Source organism: Cheilinus undulatus, linkage group 12 (genome assembly GCF_018320785.1).
Source record: "Cheilinus undulatus linkage group 12, ASM1832078v1, whole genome shotgun sequence".
Classification (NCBI taxonomy): domain Eukaryota; kingdom Metazoa; phylum Chordata; class Actinopteri; order Labriformes; family Labridae; genus Cheilinus; species Cheilinus undulatus.
The window spans coordinates 4,522,845-4,543,197 of NC_054876.1; the positions used below are offsets into that span (position 1 = coordinate 4,522,845).

At 41.8% G+C, this 20,353-nt stretch overlaps 1 protein-coding gene across 3 annotated transcripts in view; it reads right to left on the reverse strand.

The window, feature by feature from the left end:
• The window catches only part of robo3 (roundabout, axon guidance receptor, homolog 3 (Drosophila)), a 161,345-nt gene that overhangs the window by 40,037 nt on the left and 100,955 nt on the right, over positions 1–20,353 (reverse strand). For all 3 annotated transcript variants that reach the window (XM_041802131.1, XM_041802130.1, XM_041802129.1), the window contains 3 exons: positions 10,672–10,796; positions 5,662–5,833; positions 868–1,073 (listed from right to left, as the gene is read on the reverse strand). In XM_041802131.1, the coding sequence (XP_041658065.1) occupies positions 868–1,073; positions 5,662–5,833; positions 10,672–10,796 (503 nt within the window). The remainder of the gene's footprint in view (positions 1–867; positions 1,074–5,661; positions 5,834–10,671; positions 10,797–20,353) is intronic.

The window sequence follows — 20,353 nt, forward strand, 5'->3', positions numbered from 1 at the left end:
TGATTAATAAATAAAAAATTGCCTACATTTTTTGGTTTTAAGGCTGATTTAAGGTTGGCAATTACCACTGTGGTTCCTCACAGTAACATTCCCTTGAGTTAACCAAAGCTGGCCAATTTTTCTTCTTCTAACAGAGAACACTCTTGTCATGCATTTTACTGTTTTATTGCAAAATGAATATACGGTTTTACTAAGCGGAGATGGCTCTGATCAAAAGATGCTCCCTGTGTTAGTCAAGCAGCATGTTTTGACTTTCCAGGTAGCACACAGCTTAACAACCCCATATAGATATAAACAATTATTACAATAAATGTTTATTTTATATAATAAAATTAGTTAAAAAGCAATTAAACATTGAAGCATAAATCTCAATATGAGGGCACAACAAGCTTTATGCTATGAAGGAGGAGGCTGGGGTGGAGAAGGTGAAGCTTTGCCAGCAGCATGGTGCATCAGGATTAATGCAAGCAGGGATTATAAGAAGTGTGTCACACTTACACACACCACTCAGTTGCGAGAAAGAGCTGTGATTGGCTGTGGGAGCTGGGAGGAGATCAGTGGGACCAGCTGGTTATCAGCTACCATGTCCTGCATGAACTAACGCTGAGCTATATTTATGAAAACTATGTACACAACATGAGGAAGGAGCTGTACAGTTCAACAAAAAGAAATAAATTCTTATGAATGTCTTAAAGTCTGCAACCATCTTAAAAACCACCATCAGTTCTACCAAACTTCAGTGGTTTTCTGTAGATTCACCTCATTTGATTTCATAATAAAAGCAGGGTTAGGGGGTAAAAATGCCAAAATTTGACTTGAATTTTAGGTATATGAGAAAATATTTTCTGAAATTATTTTTTCAAATACCTGCAGGTTGGTGATCTGGAAGGTACCGTTGTCCATCAGGCTGATTCGACCGTCATTTCCCAGAATCCTCTGCCCGTCTTTCTCCCACTGGATGCTCGGTGTGGGGTTCCCCATGATGTGGCAGTGTAACTGAGTGGTGGAACCTGGAGCTAACGTGTGATTGGCTGGTCCCTGGCGGATGATGGGCGGGACTCGGTCTGATGGAGCTATAATGGAGGAGAAAGAAGAGAGTTTAGATACAAAGTCATGAACAACTCTCCTCCGTGTCTTCCTGGAGTCACACAGCCACTTGATCTCAGCGTTTCTGTAAGAACCCTGAGTCTGAATGTCACCATGAAGAACGCTTTCTCCCTGAGGGACTCGTCTCTGAGGTCCTGCTCCAGTTCAACATGCAAATCGATGACATAGATTTTTCTCAGGCAGGAAAACGTTGGTACAGTTAACCTGACAGAGAGTGAAGGACAGCCTGACAGGATTCAGCGTTTAATGTACAGTAAGTCTGGAGGCTGTCTGTAGAACAGAACTTTAAACTCCAGAGTGACTGGGTGTAACTTAGCTGAACATTTTATTAAAGTTGCATGTGAGACAACCTTATGTGATGACTTTTTATATGAGGGAAAACATACATGAATGTTGCATGCTCTTTGGTGTGGGGAGAACACTTTGACCTAAATCTAGCTCCTTCTAATGCACTGCTGCCTGCAAACATTCATTTTCAATAAATCAATCTTAAATGCAGAGAGCATGGTGTGTTTCCTTCCAGCAGAGTTATGTCAACTTTAGAGGAGTCAAATAAAATCCTGCACATTCACAAAACAGAAATATAAAGACTCTTTGTGACTGAACGTCCTTGGTGTTTTCTTCTTTCTCACAAAAGCGCTCACCTTTCAGTGACTGAGCAGAAATGAAACCCTTCACTCACAGTGCTGCAGCATACAGAATAAGAGCAAACCCTCATCATTATTCAGTGATATCATCGTTTAACTGGAAACGTTTAAATGCAGGAGTACGTATATTTAAAGCTGAACTAAATCCCTGTTTCCTCATTGAATCGGAGGATGCAGCGAGGGGGGAAACACATGCTACAGCAGGTCATTTGCATAAAATGATCACTGGTGGTCTCTTTTGATTACATCAGATCAGGACTCCTGCTGCTCACTCATTTACAGGGAAGAATATTTTAATTTCAGATGGATTTGAAGGATTTTTCTATCAATGCATTTATGTGGGAGGGAAGAAAGATTCAATCAGAAGATTATCAGAAATGATAAATCAAACATGAAGAGTTTGGACCGTGGAATCCATGTTTCATTACCCCTTTCAGTTGTGCACAATAGCTCCTCAAAATTTCGAGACATGCATGCAAAAAGGCTGAATTTTTCACCCTAACTACACATGCACTTTTTTCCTGCTAGTATATTTTTGCATGAAGTCTGAATGAGCCATTGTGTTACTGCTGCAGGAAACATTCAGGAATATTTCACCACAAGCAAGCCGACGAGGGTGGTGACATTTATATCATGCAACAAGATATTTCTACCAAATATTTGCAAAAGAATCTAATCAGAGCATTCTATAATGGAAATGTGAGGAAATGCTTTCAGCTGTACACTGTCACAATGCCAGGATTTTTAACTTGGATTCAATGCAAGTCGCAATCAAACAATTTTAAGATCTTTCTTCATGCATCGGCAACAAAAGTAGAAGTCCTTCTTCTCTATCACTCCTAAAAATTGATAATTTCTCCTTTTAAATGACCAAAATTGCAGACAAGCCTCTGAAATCCGGCGTGATAGAAATGTAGGCTATTTTCTGTCTCCATGTCAGTGCTACTTCCTGTCAAGTCCAGCCTCCCTCTGCTATAGAGTGTTGTGCTTATCTAGTTCTGTATGCACCCCTTCAATTTGTTCTTTGTCAGTCTCTGTGGACTGCTGCTGAACTCTGGGAGGTTTGACCCCTTTGCAAAGGCTTCATTAAAACTCACAAAGAAAACTCTGTGGTGTGGACAGAACTTATTTTGGATTTCCATAACACTGTCTCGACTGACAAAAACCTTGGCATTGTTGCTACTAAAACATTGCCAAGGTATCTGTGCATTTTAGACAGTGTTACCTCCTCTGCTTTCAAGGTTTTTGCAAGAGGCAGAGACACAACTTTATCAAAAAACACCTTACAAATCGTGTTTTTGCTGCCTGTGAATTTCACCATGTTTTTAAGTGGTAATCCTTAATCCTTTGTGCAGATACATCTCAGGGTTGATAACTCAGACTGCATTCAAAGGTGGTCTGGGGTTCTTTCCTATGGACTGGATTAGTTGAAGATGTGATGCATAGTGGCATGCCTTAAAGACCACACCAAAACAAAAAGTATGGTTTTACTTATTCCATACAGCCTCGCTCAAAGTGATGGGAATTGTAGCTCTTTTTAGAGATTCTCATTATTTTCCACAGCTCTCTAATAAGAGCTGGTTTTGGCTCTTAAGCAGCTCTTCATTTGGTACTTTTTTGCCTTTTATACATCTTAAATACAGCAGCAAAAATGAAATAAAGGAAACCCAGCTATTCTATTTGGCATCGTCATGGACTGGATCTCAATGTGCAGCCAGAGGCAGGAGGGTTTCCAGTTCGGAGACCTCAGAATTCAATCTCTGCTTTTTGCAGATGATGTGGTTCTAATGGCTTCCTAAGCTGGGGACCTCCAGTGTGCATTGGGGCGGTTTGTAGCTGAGTGGAAAGTAGGGCTGGGCAATTAATTGTGAATAAGATTAAATTGCAATATGACCTGCTGCAATTTTCACATCGCAAAAGGTGCAAAATTTCCTAAACCTGAAATTTGTGTCAAAATACCAGTTTAGAACTTTTTTTTTTGCAGCAGAGATGTGATGCATTACATATCATGCAATAATTCTAGCGCCATATTTTCAACATGTGTACAAAAAATCCTATTTTCTTGATTTTTAAATGTTTTTCTTATTAAATTAGAGAATCATATAAAAAAAAATTATCATTCACTTTAATACAACAGTTCATATCAAATTTGCAAAATGAGTAAAAAAAAAATCATCACAATTAGAAATTTTTTAAAAATTGTTCTGCCCTAGTTTAGTCTAATATTGTGCCGGTTGTAGTATGGAAGAACTATTGCTTGTTTTTGTTGTAAAATGCATGGGATGAGCAACTTAAGAAATAATCGCATATTAAATCACAATATTGGGTAGCTGGACAGCAGTAGATGGCTCCTTCCTTGTGGGAGGTTAGTCTCTGCCTCATGTGGAGGACTTTAAGTATCTCGGGGTCTTGTGCATTAGTGAGAGTAAAAGGGAGTATAAGACTGACAGGTGGACTAGTGTAGTGGGTTGTTGTACAGGTCTGTTGTGGTGAAGAAAGGCGAATCTTTCTACCTCTCAACCCTAAACTGTAGTCAGGAACTCTGGGTAAAAATTTGAAAGAATGAGATCACGGGGAACCAACAGCCATAATGGGTTTTCTCCTGAGAGTTTTCAACATTCATCGCATTGAAAGGAGCCACTTAAGGTGATTTGGATATCTGATCAGGATACCTCCTTGGCACCTCCCTTTGGAGGTCCTCCAGGCACATGCAGAGCAGTGGTGAATCAGGGAAGACCCAGAATGCACTGGGGGGAACAATACATTCTGTATGGTCTGGGGAAGCCTCGCCAGGTCCTTTAAAATCATGTTAAGGACAAAATGAGGGAGAAAAGCTGTTAAAGAGGTGCCATTATGCTTATTTTTTTCTCCCATTCAGCTTCACTGCACACAGCACATAGGGATACAGAGCCACAGAAGTGATGTATGCAGATAAGTGAGTTCTGGTCATTAAAAAAGGTGTGTTATGGATGAATGTTAGGGATGCACATTCTACAGTGCAGTCATTTGGTGTCTGGATGCCCATAATGCATGGCTGTCAAATATAAACAGAGGCTTTGAATGGACCACCACTGCTTTCTCTTGTTTGCAGCTTTTGGTTAAAGATCTGAAGTTTAGGTACTTTTTCACTACTTTTGATCATTAAAATAACAGAGATTGTAGCGTTTCTGAAATCCAAAATATCAAAAGGTATCTATGAATATGTGTCTATGTGACAGCATTTTACTAGTTTAAGATTAGCCCTCTATTGATCTTAAATGTTTTTAATAAAGGCTGAATAAACCGAGACATTTCTTCCTCTCCACAACAAACAGACCTAGTAATTAAAACTGATAGAAATGCTGCATAAAGCTGATTGGTATTACAAATAAGAGCAGTCAAAGCTCTTTGAAGGTTTAAGGATGGTGAGTTGATCTGCATATTTCTTTACATGTTCCTTATTTTAAGCTTATGTTCCTTACACTTTTAACTAAAGCTAGTTTGAATGACATTATGCAGCTTAAAAGACAGAGAATGTGCATGCGTTCACTCTAATGTATGTGCAGCCTTTGGGATAAACATGGAAATAAAGCCTCTCTGCCTTCATATTTTTTTACCTCCTTTCTTTGTGCATTTGATGAGGATAAAGATAAACTACCTGCACATGCACCAACACAATCCTATAGACATACATTAATGGAGAGATGTCAGAGTGAGGGGCTGCTGCTCACCTAAACAGGCATGTTGTGCCGACTCAGGGGCATCTAGGCAGTCCCCAGAAAGTAAACTGGTACCTCTAAAGCTAACAGACCAAATGACACTTTGTCCAGTAGGATTTGAACCAAAAACCCTCCAATTCCCAACTAACAGAATGAGCCACTGGAGACTGAAGGATCCCCTTTAATGTGTTCATGTGTTGCACACTCACCACTCTCCACCTCCAGCAGGGCTTTGGTCAGGATGCTTCCGGCCACGCTGATGGCCTGACAGATGTAATATCCTGAGTCTTCCACCTGGACGTCAGTGATGGTCAGCTCGCCACTCAGAGACACGGAGAAACGCCCCGACTGAGACGGCTCTTGGATGGGAAACAGCAGGATCTGCAGAGGGGAACGGTCACACTGATTAGACTTTAATCAAACTTCATCATTATGATTTACTTCTTTTCAATACCCTCTAAGAGTTAACAGATTTTTTATTGTTGGACTGACACTTAAACTTTTATTTTTATACTTTCACTCAGCACTGACATTAAAAGAAAACTCTTCAGCTCCATTATAACGGAAGTTGTGTAAGTGACAGACAAAGGCAGATCCACTTGCAGCTTTACGCAGAGTCTGAAAACTCTCTTGAATATTCAAGGGCGAAGCTTTTGTTCACATGTTCAGCTGGAATAAAAAGATACTTTAGGTCACTTGAAAATAAAGAGGCAGAAGACACGGAGGACGGTTGATAATGAAACTGTTTGAATTAAAGAGAAAGAAGGAGAGAGAGCACTGACTGACCATGGAAATATTAATGTGTGACATTCAAATGAGTGACCCAAGTTCAAGACTGTACATCAATTCAAACTTTTTCTGCACGGGCATGAGACTTACTCTTACAATAACATGGCATGAAAATAAAAAAGTAAAGCTGAGAACATGACATTGAGGGATGAATGGAGAAATGCTGCGGAGAGGCCATCTTGGAAAGGTTTTTCTTTTGACAGCTGAAATTGTTTATTTGTCCTTTAACATGTCCTGAATATGCACCTTTCTATATACCAGCTATACCGGCTTCATCATCTTCATTCATTTAATCACCATTAGATTAGTGGAGCCTGGATTGACTCTAAATATCAAATTAAGAAGTGTTTCATGCAATAGACTGTATATACCATGGACGTAGTCCCTGTGACATCACCAGTTGATATATGAAGAGCTGTTCTGAAGCCTAATTTAAAATGCTATCTCCACCTAACTTTCAATCAATCAAAAAGGCAGAGAGGTGGGGCAAATGGGAGCTTTTTGCTTCTGCATTGAATCTATAGACTTCTGCATGTAGCCGTCACGCACCTTCAGAAAAATGTAATGGTGGGGTGAAATAAAGCAGACTGCCAGCCTCAGAGGAACGTTACAGGGGTATGGTGTCTAGTTTGAGATAAATGGCTGCAGACGGTGATACATTTAGTCAAATCTGTTTGCATATAAAATATAAGATGTGCATTTCCTCATCCATGTCTTTCTCATCGCCAAATGAGTGATGCCGTAAAGATGTGACAGACAGGACGTTCATCCAGTCAACCTCTGAGTTTTTTTCCAAAGGCTCTGCCCTTTCCCAAATGCATTCTATGGAAGGTTTACCAGATAGATGTGTGAAACAAATCCATCTGACGTGTCAGGTTAAATCCTTACCAGATTTTATTTTGAAATGTTTCTGCATTCATCTCCATCCAGACAGGTGTGGTGTATGACAGCAGTGGTCTGCTGTCTGCAACCAGACTGTCTTGAAATAATCCGGATATCTAAAAACACACATTACTGTGAGCAAGGCTGGATGAACACTGCCAGGCTTCCTGTTTACTAGCGGCAGATCATTCTGGTTGATAGGGCGATCTTTCAAGCATGTCAGCGTGCGTTGTCTCTACAGAACCAATCTAGTGTGGAAGAAGGCATCCTGAACCACCTCTGTATGCAATCTAAGCCATTGGAAATCAATAACAAAAACCATTTCAGTACGAATTGAGGTGCAAAAGCATAGATAAATCTCAGTTAAAAAACAATATAAATATAATGTCTGTGTGCATGTGCAAATGTCCTTGTAAATACCCTCAATGTAAGAATTCTACAATAGCACGTCTTTGCAATGCCTTTCCAAGTGCTGTTATTGCAGTAAAATGAGTAAAAATTTTGGTCTAGAGATCTAGCAGGGGAAAAAAGTGATAGTTGGATCCATAAAGCAGATTTTGACATCAGCAGGTGAACTCAAACCAAGTTTGTGTCACTTATTTGAAAATAAAACATATACCTGTGTTTCATTCGCACAAAGTTCTGCATGCTTGCATTTCTGCCTTAAAAGGAGGAATGTCACTGCAATGCGACTAAACAATCTCATCCTCTTTCTGCGCTCCCTCCCTCTAGTCTTCATCTGATTTGTTTTATTTTCAATGTTTGCAATGGATTCTACTGAAAGCATCAGAGCTGAAACTGGCCTGTTGGCGACCATCATTCCTGACAAATCCAGCGACCTTAAACTTTTACCGCTGATGCACAAATACAAAAGTGCACCTTTAGCTTGAGAGAAATCTACATTTAAAATTTAAAATGCTCTTTTCTCACTTTCAGTGTCACCAAAAGTGTTTATCCCAGATGTTAATCCTGGATCTTCTCTATTTACTTCTCTTCATTCCCCAGAATGATACATATGTGCCTTTCCTGGAGGTTCTCTCACACAAAGCAAGCCACTATTCACAACATGCTACCCACATTCTTCCTCTCTTCCTCCTCCATGTTTCCTCCTCTTTATCTCCCTCCTCTGCCCTTGTTCTCCTTCTCCCACACATCTTCTCCAGGCCTCTTTTTCCACTCTCACTCTTCCCCCTTCTAATCTGTACCTGGGAGCCATGCTACCGGCACCCACGCACTCTCATCAGGCCTTTCAGAGCATTCCAACAGGCTGCAGCGCTTATCGTACGCTCGCCTTTCTCTCTCACAAACCCACACTGACACACTCTCTTTTGAAGACACGAAGGCCTGTGCAGACTCACGCTTTGGTGAATAATACCCCATGTGGATGATTGGAAAAATGAGGTGTGTATGATTGTGTGGCTGTGAGTCACTCTGGTGCTGAAGAAGAACATACAGCAGAAACAGAGCACGATGACAGTGAGGAACACGACAGCAAGAAAAGACGCAGGATCGCCCTAAAGCTGAAGTGGCATATAAAGAAAGTAGCTTATCATAAAATTAGAAAAGACTATTTTTAATTCTATTTTTATTTTCATAGATATGCATGTAATATGTCATTTTTAAAAATTCAAAATAGGTTAGAATTGAGTTGAATAAACTGAAATTTTAGGATTGAATCAAACAGACAGCGGCTGCAAGGTCGTCTTTTAGAGAGGTCTTTTTAGAAGGTTCAGCCAGACGCCAGCAATGTGAGCTTTGTGTTTTTTGGTGCTAATAAACTTGTTTAAGTTAACACACCAGATTTCTGAGCATGTATACCTCCAAACTTCACCAAGGTCACATGGACCACTGCTGAAAATGTAAACATAAATCAAGCATATTGCATCAGTTCAGGCAGGCCACAGAGTCAAGCTCGGTCTTATAATTGGGATCAGCTGATCTAACGTAAGCCCTCATCAGCTGACGGCCATCTGATTCACTATAAGCACGCTATTGGCTAACTGAACTCATGCTGCCATATTTAAACTGCTCTAGCCTGGCTACCCTTTGCTGCTCCCTCTGCTAGCCTCTATTTGCAACCCTCCTCCACCCCAGCTCCTCCTTTTTCTGCTTCTGTCTCAATCATTGTCATTCTGTTTTCATTGATGCCTGCTCTGCTCTGGGTTTTTTTGCTGCTTCTCTCCCTGCTTCAGGCTTTCCATGTAGGCACAGGAACATGTGCTGATTCTGCTTGATGCTTTCCACTTAGGCTTGTGGAAGGGCAGGGGATGCCAGAACAGCCACTCTGCCAAATGTAATAACTGCTAATAAAGAAAAATATTTATGTCCACAGATCCTGTGTGTTTCTTGACAAAGTGGTCCTGACTGAATGATGCATTTTGCATTGGAATCCTGCTTAGATTTCTCTGATATTTTTTTTGTTTCTGATCACTAACAATGAAACTGCACTTGATGGTCTGGCAGCGGTGGGGGGGAGGGGGGGCACCAATGCTGGGGGTCTGGTCAAGGCCCAGAGCAACAAAACATAAGTCACAGTAGGCATGTGCTGCCACTGAGGTGACTACTTGTCATGTCATCACAGTTTTTTACTATCAGAGGAGCCATCTGGTGAATTAAACTGGTCTGGAGAAGAGCAAAAACACCTTCTCCTCCAAGAAAAGCTTCCAGTGTAGTTCTTAGTTCTTCTTTCAATAAAAATTGCTGACCAGCTCAGCAAAAGTGCTGTGGTAGCTGTATCCATGCAAATCTCTTCAGCAGTTACTATTGTTCACAGGCTTGCAGTCACTTAAGTTAAACCATGCCTGTAGTTGCAACCTAATTCTCCTCAACAGCCATCATCCATCCATTTTGGACAGCTGCCATTGGGTGAGGGGCAGGGTACAACCTGGACAGGTGGCCAGTCAATCCCAGGGCTTGCTAACACTCAATTTAGAGTCACCAATTAGTTCCTAACGAGCATGTCTTTGGTGGCTGGGGTGCCCAGACAGAACAAATGCATGCATCAGGACTAGGAAGTGAACCAGGACCCTACTTCCTCTGAGGCAACAGTGCTAACCCCTGCACCACCGTGCAGCAGAATCACAAATTAACTGATTCTGCTTGATGGGATGAGGACAGGAGCCCAATTAAACATCCTTATCAAGCTGTGACCATCCTTTTTTTGATAAATCACTTTAAATCTCTCGGTTAAAAAGTTTACTGTTAAGATGCTCTATTTTGTGAAAAAATGTGCCATGTTTCCATTCTTCAGTACATCTGGACATAAAAGTTGTTTGTTTGCTTTTCCCATTTCCAACATTCCTAATCCCCCTCTGCTTTTCTCCTCTAGCTCTATTTTAGTGACAGTACTGAGTTTCTGTCACCAGTGGGAGTCTAGTTAACCAACAGGCCTTCCTGCCACTCAAACGCCCTCCTCCAGCACAGCAACTGTCACACACAAATTGACCATGAAGCTGTGATAGACGCCTCAGAGGGCAGGAAGACTGTCATCTTCAGAGCAGGTGGAGTTTCAGAGCTGGCTTTGAAACATGTCACACAGGCTTCCTCACCTGGCTGCCCTCTCTCTGCCAGAAGACGGCGGGTGGAGGGTTTCCTTTGGTGCCACAGAGGAAGGTTACGGTACGACCCGGGGCTGTGATCTGGTCTCTCGGCCGAACCACGATCTGAGGGGGAACTGCAACACAGAGAGGAGAGAGGAAAGGTTATCAGGGTGGTATAGAAAAGCATTTGTCTGCTTCCAGGCCTTTATCTCTTAATTCTCACATGCAGACTGGGGGAAAACAGCATTAATCTGACTGCTCCAATTCAATTTAGAAGTTAGGAAACCTTTAAGAGAAATTACAACTGCAAAGTGATTGAGTGAATAAACATTTTTTCCATTTGCAAAGCAGGATACTCTGAATATTTAATCACAGCAATTATTCAGCTGCTACTTGCTTTTAACACCCTGTGAACTATCTTCAAATATTCAATCAATATTTGAACCAGTTTTTCTTGATTTGGAGTAAAAATAGCAAGTAGTTAATGTGTGAAAAGACTTCAAAGGCTACCTGTCTTATTATTCATGTGTAATTCTTTCAGGAACACGTTTCCTGATTTTACATACAAATAATTTTATTCACTGATGTTTGAAGGCTCCACAGAGAAGGGAAATATCTCCATAGAGTATTTGACTTGTTGATTTTGTTCATATTCAAATTCAAAAGATACAAGATATAATGTGTTTTAAAATGCAAAAAATGTGAAATGTTCTGCATGTAGTCTGGGTTAACTAAGCTGAGCGCACAGCAGACAATATTCAGGAAAATGCACCCAGAGAGCAGGTTGATAATGCTCATATCACACGTCTACTGGGCAACGTTTAAATGAAGGGTTTGCACACAGAAAGGCCACTACATGCATTTTTCTAATGCAAGTATTCTTTCCTCCCTGTGAAGACCTGAAATAACACATGGCATTTATATGAAGGCTAATCTGTCATTACACCATCAGGTGCTGATGCATTTGTTGCTTTAAGACTTGTACAAGGTGTGTTGCATTCATGAATGCAAAAAGAGGAGATTTTCAGGCTAATTTTGCCCCACATTCTTTGCCAGCTACCAAGTGGGTTTTCAGAATAAGGTTGGAATGAGCTGATGTGAGAGTGTGTGACGATCCTGCTGGTTGCCTTTTTGCTGGTTGAGGTGTGTTTTGTTTTCAGGAACCAGTGGGTGCGGCCTGGCGAGCAATCAGGGTCGGGATGCAGATTGAGAACACCCGGGCCCGGTGTTCTCATCCTGATAAGAACAGGCTCATCAGCAGTGTTGGGTAGCGTCACTTTTGAAACTAACTCGTTAGATTGCTGCGTTACATACTTCTAAAACTAACGCGTTAGAGTACTTTTGCATTAAATATTAAAACCCTTTAGCCACTTGTTCCACTCGGTAGTTGTAAAACAACAGATAACAACCGCATGTCTGCATTTGAATATGCAGACTCTAATGCCAATGTACAGCCTCATTTACAGCCCATCATGTATCTCTGCAGCCTGACAACACCGCTAACAGACAGGAAAACCTTTACAGCTCTTAAACATGCTCACAATCAGACAACAAGCTGAGCAGAGGCAGACAGAATCCCTCGAACGCTGTGCGTAACAACAGGGCATACTAAGAACGGCTGCACAGCTGATTCAATTAAAGCAAACAGAGCGTTAAACTTACGTTTCACCAGGATGCTGTTTTTGTCCCTTTTATCCAAAAATCCATCATAATGGGGATAATTCCACAGTGGCCTGCTGTCCTCTCTGTCATCTCGCTTGTTCAACAAGCTAACAATGCGTGCTAAATGGTGCAGAATGTTTACCTTCTGCTGGCACGGCACTACATGCCAACATGACTACAGGAAGAGAGAAGGACAAACAGAGCAGATGCTTTAGGAGCTTCCTTTTTTCTTTCCCTCTTTTTGAAGCCATGGAAGAGAGAGGAAATTTGGGATTTTTCTTTTAGTAACGGATTACTGTTATGAAAATGTAACTAACAAAGGGACTACTTGAATTGTAAAACTAACGCGTTATGTTACTCGTTACAACAAAAAAGTAATCTGAATACTCTAATGGATTACTTTGTAACGCGTTACCCCCAACACTGCCTTCGGTGGGAGCTAGGAGAGGCTGAGAGAGACCCAGCTCCTCGTTTGACCCCCACTCCCCATCTTAGTTATATTTTTTGTTAGGTTGCTTTGGCAACATTGAACTTTCTTTAATATAATTGTTACATTTAACTATTTGTTGCTAATAAATTTACGTTTTGTTTCAAACAACTCCGTGCCACCTCCTGTTATTAGTCACTGGCTTAGAGCCGGCAGTGACAAATGGGGGCTTGTCCGGGATCGAAGTTTGCCACAAACATAAATAGTCCCCAAGTCATGACAAGTGCAACAGGAAATATTCAGTAAATTTCATTAAGAGTGGGTGGGAAAGGGTGATGACGTTTATACACACCTATGCATCACTGAAGACTATGCATGTGGCTGATGTAACCTCTGTGCACATAATGAGACAGCTTCTTTATGTTTTGTACTCACAACTATGGCTGGGAAAAGTTTTTAAGATACAGTGCAGAGCTTTTAGGTATGTTTGAGCCAAGTAGAAGTAAGGGTATGTGTGGCGAGTAAGCTTGCCTGAAGGCACCATCTGAGGGAAGGTAGGAAGGAGGATTTACAAAACCCTTGGTTGTGCTCCGGTGTCTTTGCATATTACCAGGGGCAACTGGAATATCATCTGGTAAAGAAATAACAAAGTCCTCACTTCTACAGGGGAGTAACCCACAATTTCCACATACGACGACGGCGTCGTGCACCGAAGCGCCACGGGTTTGCTCCAACCAAAGGCAAGCAACCTTGCCCACTGGACTACAGCGGACTATTTTACCTTTAGGGGTTAATTTATCATCCATTCCAGTATTATTGCTTCCGCCATTCGGTGAATACATTAGGAAGTTAAAAGGTTATGTTTGCTTGAAGGATCTGTGGTTTTATGTAAAATTCTTTGGCTAAATGTCCTCAAAAGTCAAATTTTCCTTGCCAATGGAGCCGTTGTAGCTCTGTGACCCACCAACCTCTCATTGACCCCTTGCTCTCGCTGCAGCATGAGATGTAATGTTGATATGGTTATGATTTACAATCAGGAGTCTGTGTTTGTGTTGTATTTTGAAAGTACTGGACGTTGGCCTGCGCTGAAAATAGATTTACAATGAAGCAGAGCTGAGTGGCGCTCCCGGGAGGCACCACTGCTGGACTGGAGCGCCGTCTGTAAAACTGCTCTGATAGACTAGAGAAGGTGCATTTTCCTCAGGCAGATCGCGGCGCGGTCGCTGTAGGTGGAGGTCAGGGCTGGATGTGGTGAGGAAGCATGGCCTAGGGTAGCGTACCATCTCTTTTGTCTGGGCTATTTCTCCCCTGGTAATATGCCCAGAGACTGCTGACAGTTCTCGGGCACTTGGGACACCACAGCATGATCAGGGGCTCATCGCAACCCCAGTACTCGCCACCTACCCCATGACACAGCCCCCCCTGCTCTACCCAGAATACTACAGGTGTTGTGTCAATCCTCCTTCATGACCTCAGGTGGCTTACTCGCTACATCTAAGCCTTAGTTCAGCCTCAACTTTTGGCCCAAACATGCCTAAACGGTCTGCACAGTACTGTATGTAAATCTTGTATTGCAGTTTGTTAAATAAGAGTGCTTGGATTTGATTTTGTTCCATGTCACTCTGCCCTTTTCCCTAGTTTGTAATCTTTTCATAAATGTGTTGAACAACACATAGCCACTCACTTTCACACATCTAGCAAGGATAACCCCCCACTGTGAGAGACGTGTGAAAACTTTCTCAGGCAGACTTCTGGGGCTGAAATTTTCCTGAAATCTGTAGGAGAGCATTTTTGATAAAAGCCCAGATCAGACTCCATAACTGTCAAAAAACTTTTTTTTCTGCACAGTCATGCAGAGCACGCATCGACCACTTTAAGAAACGTTGTGATACAAGGATTGCATTTAAATCTGCTGCAGCAGAAAACACAAGTGTGTCTCTCTTTAGAGAAAGATTGTTCTTATTTATGCAGGAGGAACACTGGGACTCAGACACAACAATGATTTTATTCTGTGGTTTAATTCATGTTTGGCAGGTTGGGCTAAAAGGCCAAGAACTGCTGCCAGAATAAAGATCGCCCTTGACCTTGATTCTTTAGGCTTTGAATGATAAATCCTGGTATAGATGGTTATTGATTAAGCTATAGATGATGATAATCACTCTGCTGTGTTCAGGTAAGGGGCCCACAGGAGTCAGGTCTGTGGGTCACCTTTGTGATCCCTGGCACCGGGCTAATCACGTCTTTGAACTGAGATAGACGGCAGCAGGGTGGCTTTGTGACGCTGCTCTTTGATTTCTATTGATTCTGCAGCAGGTGACAGGCCTTTTTCTCCACAGAGGGGGATGTGAATGCGTAATGACGCCCTCCACCCGCAGTCCTAATTGATTTCTCATCTTCCCACCTGATCTCCTGCTCCTCTCTCCTTCTCTGTCTCAATTAGCGGTGAGACAAACAGAGAGACAGAGGCGGAGAAGCTTCCTAAAGAAAGGAAACAAGAAAACACTAGCAGTGACAGCCACGGCGAGTCAAAGTGGAGGAATAGAGGGACGCGTTTCTATCCATGTTCGCTTTTATGTTGATTCAATTTGCACAAAAGAGAAAAAAAATCTGCATCTAGAGCCAATATTCTCGAACACTCAGAGCGTGATGTGTGCCCTTTTAGCAGTAGACGATGCATTCATGCAGTAATTTGCCTTTTCTTTATATTTGGATGAACCGATGTAAAGACACAACAATAGCAGAAAAAAAGCGCGCCTCTTTAAGTCTAGCGTCTTTTTCTCCACTGTCTGTCTCAGAGAGCATTGAAAAGCACTGCTGCATATCTTCTTTTTCTTGCAGAGTTCAAACAGAACACAGCTTTACCTCAAATTCAACCCCACACATCAGCAGTTTGAGAGGAGCTTGCTGACATCAGTTATCTCAGAGGAAGCCAATTTTTCTTTTTGCTTTTGTTTAGCTGTCAAAAGGAGAAATTGAATGATTGCTCAAGTGAGGAGAAAACTGATTTAAAAATTAAGCTGTTTCCACAAATAAACCCCTAAAAAATGATTGAATATTCAGGCCTGAAGAGTGTCTGGGTTTGCCCTTTTACATGCACACAGCTGGAGACTGTTCTTATGAAACAGCTGGTGGTCCTTTTGATTAAGACAATCCTTAGTAGGAGATGAAGGTCTCTTCTTTTATGGTGACCTTTATGTCAAATGTTTTATCAGCCTTTAAATTATTACAACATGTACAAGGAGTTACTCTTAGTCTGAACGATACAAAGGCAACTAGTGCAAGGAAAAACATCATGAAGCTGTGAGTAAGTGATGTTAGGTGAATGATTACCGTCGTATGATTTCCAAGACCTCTTTTGTGTCCGCACTTTTGAGCTGAGTGTTGTCTCCCAGTGCTTCAGTCATATGTCCCCGTTTCATAGGTCAGAACAGTGCTAAACTGCACTGGTCCTACAAGAAGCTATCAGTGCCCTAGCAGTTATAGATTGTTTTCTTTGGGATTACAGAGCCAGTAGTCTTTTGCTACTAGTAGTGGCCGGCTGTGTTACAGGTCATTTCCGCTGAGTGGTCTGGTTCAGTTTGATAATACATGGTACACATTTATTTGCCATTGTCAAAAGTTGGATAGGATCCCAAATAACCGCCTGTGCCATCCTACTTTTTTGGCACCCTTCTGTAGGGGTGCCTAACTTACCCATCTGTCCCTAAATGATGGAGCTACACACATTAGACACAATGCAGTTTGCTCATTGGTCCAAAGAATTGTCACTTCCTGCTCAACAGCGGTCACAAACACAACCACAGAGTGCCGTGATAAAATATCCTGTGGATTTGGATAAAAGGAAAACTATCATGATGATGCAGTGTGTTATACCATCACATCGACAACTTCAGAGCTGCAGACCTGCCTGAAAATTGCAGGTAACAAGGAAGTGCAGAGGGAATCAGTGTTAATTTAGTGAACTAAAACTATGACTAAAATTATTCGTCGACAGCCTTTTTTCCATGACAGAAACTAGACTAAGACTAACAAAAATACATCTATGATGACTAAAACTGACAAAAAGTCTGTTTAGTTTTCATCAAGATAACTAAAAGTAGACTAAAATGTAATGTAGTTTTCGTCGGACATTCAAAGTCTGTGATATTTCTCCACTGTGGGTAAAAACAATGCAGCTGTATCTCTTTTGTCTCTCAGCTGTAGAAAGCAGGGACCCCTGGTTTGGCAGAGTGCAGAGAACACACTACCATGATTTGGTACCAGATTTAGGCAAGAAAAAATAAAGGCTTGGACAAAATGTAAAAACTATAATGTGAGGGCTTTTTATGGACTAAAACTTGACTAAAATGTTTTGAGTTTTCATTGACTAAAACTAGACTAAAACTAAAAAGACAGAAATTACTAAAATGGGTCTAAAACTAAAATGCATTTCATTTAAAGACTTAAACTAAGACTAAAATTTTAAAAAGCTAACACTGGAGGGAATTGGACAGCGCTTTGAAGCACAAGAAATGGTTCCAGCTGGTGGCTCTGCCATCAGGCTTTACCCCACCAGGTGTGCGTGGAAACACAAACTTTTTGGCAGTTTACCATACTGAACCATATTGTACTCAAGCCCTAGTGTGAGCAAACTACACTCTTGATGATTTCCTGCACACAGCTGCTGTGCTTGTCCGTCCCAGCATGCACCGTCCCAGCTTTTATAGAAAGGTGTGTATATGCTGTGTGTTGGTAGTGCCCCCACGCTGTCGCAGCACTGTCTTTCCTTATAAGTTTTCCTCAGTGACTCTTCCTTTAAGTGACTGGATTTAATGTATAATCAAACAGAGCTGAGAAAATCATAGAATACAAGCAAGACACAGATAGCAGACATATTTTACCAATGTGGACATAAATATCCTAAAATAATATAAATATGGCTCTCTAGTTATCATTTGCCTGTCTGCCTTGGATGAGAACTGTCTATAGCATGCAGATAAAATAGGCGAGTCCTCTATTCTCTAGATTCTCACCAGTGAGATGTGCATATCTTGTGCATGACACATGGCACTCATTCAGGCGACCTCAAAACTGTGACTCATTAATGAGCAAACAAAATGAAAATCAAGCTGTGTCATGGCCAGTCTGAAACAGGCTTTACTCTACGTATCTGAAGGTCCCACCACAGTCTACCCATTGACTCTAGGACAAGTCTACTGCACTACTGCAGCTTGCAGCTTCATAATCAAGAACACGGAGAAAAGGTGTTGTTTGCAGTACAGGATTGTCCAAAGAAATAGATCACCAATGTCCAAAGTAACAGACATGAGAGTGGAGCAGAATGAAACCTCTGGTGCACATCGAGGGGTACAGAGTAGCAGTGAGTTCTGAAGGTGTGCAGTGACAGCGGCAAGCAACAGAAAGGAAAAGCTTCTTCTTCTGCTGTTTCAAACAGACTAAACTGGTTGAGTATCTCTGTGTGCATCAGAGTGCTTGTATTCTGATTAAATGCTTCATGCATGTGTGCAGGCATCACAATCTGATCACTTTATTTTGCATCAATCTTAACTGTGAAGTGGGAATCTCCAATCAGGATGATTTTAATCAGAGGGAATAGTTTTAGCATATGTAAACAGACCTAATCAGACCAAATAAACCAGCTTCAAACAGCTCAAAGAGGGCTCATGGGTTAAATGATGTGAAGTATTATAACAGTGACATTTGTATTCAAACATGAGGCACCTCCAGGTAATGTCAGAAATATTTTAAAGTGTGCAGTTTATGTGTCGACTTTATTATCCCCAAAGGGAATGAGGCTTTGTAGTCGTGTTAAAAACACAACCATCAGAAATATAGGCACATAAAGTTAAAGACTATAAAGGCACAAAGACTATAAAAATGCTTTAAAATACATAAATAAAGAAACATAAAGGGACAAGCTGTCCTAAAATGTTCGTGTGAAAGAGGCTTTAGATAAACAGAGAGGATTTTGTCAGGAAAGGCCGCAGATGAATGTGAAGAAGTGAAATTCTCTCTGATGTGAATGTTTGTGTCACAGTGGGGATTTAGAGTCCCCCGTCTACCAAATCTCCAGCCCACCTTCTTCGGGACGTGCCTGCTGTCACCGCTCACCTGAGATGAGAGTGCACATTTAATTTCATGCCCATCATGCACGTTTCCTCCCCCGCCGCGAGGATTACACTGCCTTTTGCTATCCTAAAGTCTGCTTCCACCTCGGGCCTCTCTCACAGCAGGAGGGCCTCCACATGTCAGCCTCAGGATAAATCACAGCTAAAGGGGGCCGTGTGGAAACCGGACAGGGTCATGTCCATGTAGACCCTCACTGATCCTTCAGGTCAGACCAGACATCATCCTAGTGTTTGTAGTGGTTCCAATAGAGAAGGATCTGTGCCCTGCTTCCTGGACCTACAATGACACCTATGTGTTTTATAGCTGATGGCAATACAAGACATAGATTTATGAATTCAATTTTTTTGTAAAGATACAACAAGTCCTTATCAATAGGCCAAGTGAGATGCCAATGTTAGATTTGGGAAAATAATTGAAAAACACAAGATAAGAATACTGAATTTATCATTAAAACAGTTCTACATACATCAAAATTGATCCCTACCCTTTACAAAAAAGTATTTCTTCCAAAGGTTAACCAATTTGACTGCTGTGGAGGCAAATGATAGCACAAATGACTCAGTCCTACAGAGCTCCCCTTATACGCCAAGCCGGATGAAGGGAGCCCAGAGTCTAGAAGAGTAAGTAAGAGCAAATAGAGCTTGTGGGGCAGAGCTAACCGTGATGATGTGAGGTGTACATGCTTGTAAAAAGAGCCAGCTCTTTTATGTTAACCACAGTCGCTGACTCCCATTTGAGAGCCATCCATCCATTTTCTATACTGCTTATCCCATTGGGGGTCATCAGGTGCTGCAGCCTATCCCAGCTGTCATTGGACACCCTGGACTGGTCACCAGTCAATCACAGGGCTGCCATCGTGAGACAGACAACCATGCATGCTCACACTCACACCTCACATCAAGGATGTTTTTGGTGGTGGGAGGAAGCCAGAGTACCTAGAGAGAGCCCACGCATGCACCAGGAGAACATGCAAACTCTGCACAGAAAAGCCCTGACCGGAAAGAGAACCAGGAACCTTCTTGCTGTTAGGCAACAGCGCTAACCCCCGCACAGCCATGCAGCCCCCATTTGAAACCGTTTCCCCTTTTTGCTTTGACCATTGTTCATCCAATTCAAAAAGCCAAACTGGACCCAGAGAAATAACCCTTTGGGATCCAGGAGACTAACTCTTAGTACTCTGGATCTCAAAATAGAGACTGATTACCTCCACCAAGGAGGTTATGTGATCGGCAGGGTTTGTTCGTTTGTTTGTAGGCAACATAACTCAAATAGTCGTGGACGGATTTTAATTAAATTTTCAGGAAATGTCAGAAATGGCTTAAGGAAGAACTGATTAGATTTTGGGAGTGATCCGGATCACCATCTGGATCCTTTAAAGGATTTTTTACTAATGGCGGAGGTCTGCCCTCTCCGAGTGCTTTTCTAGTTTCCAAATGCAACTGAACTGAATCAGCCTGGTAGGTGAAAACGGAG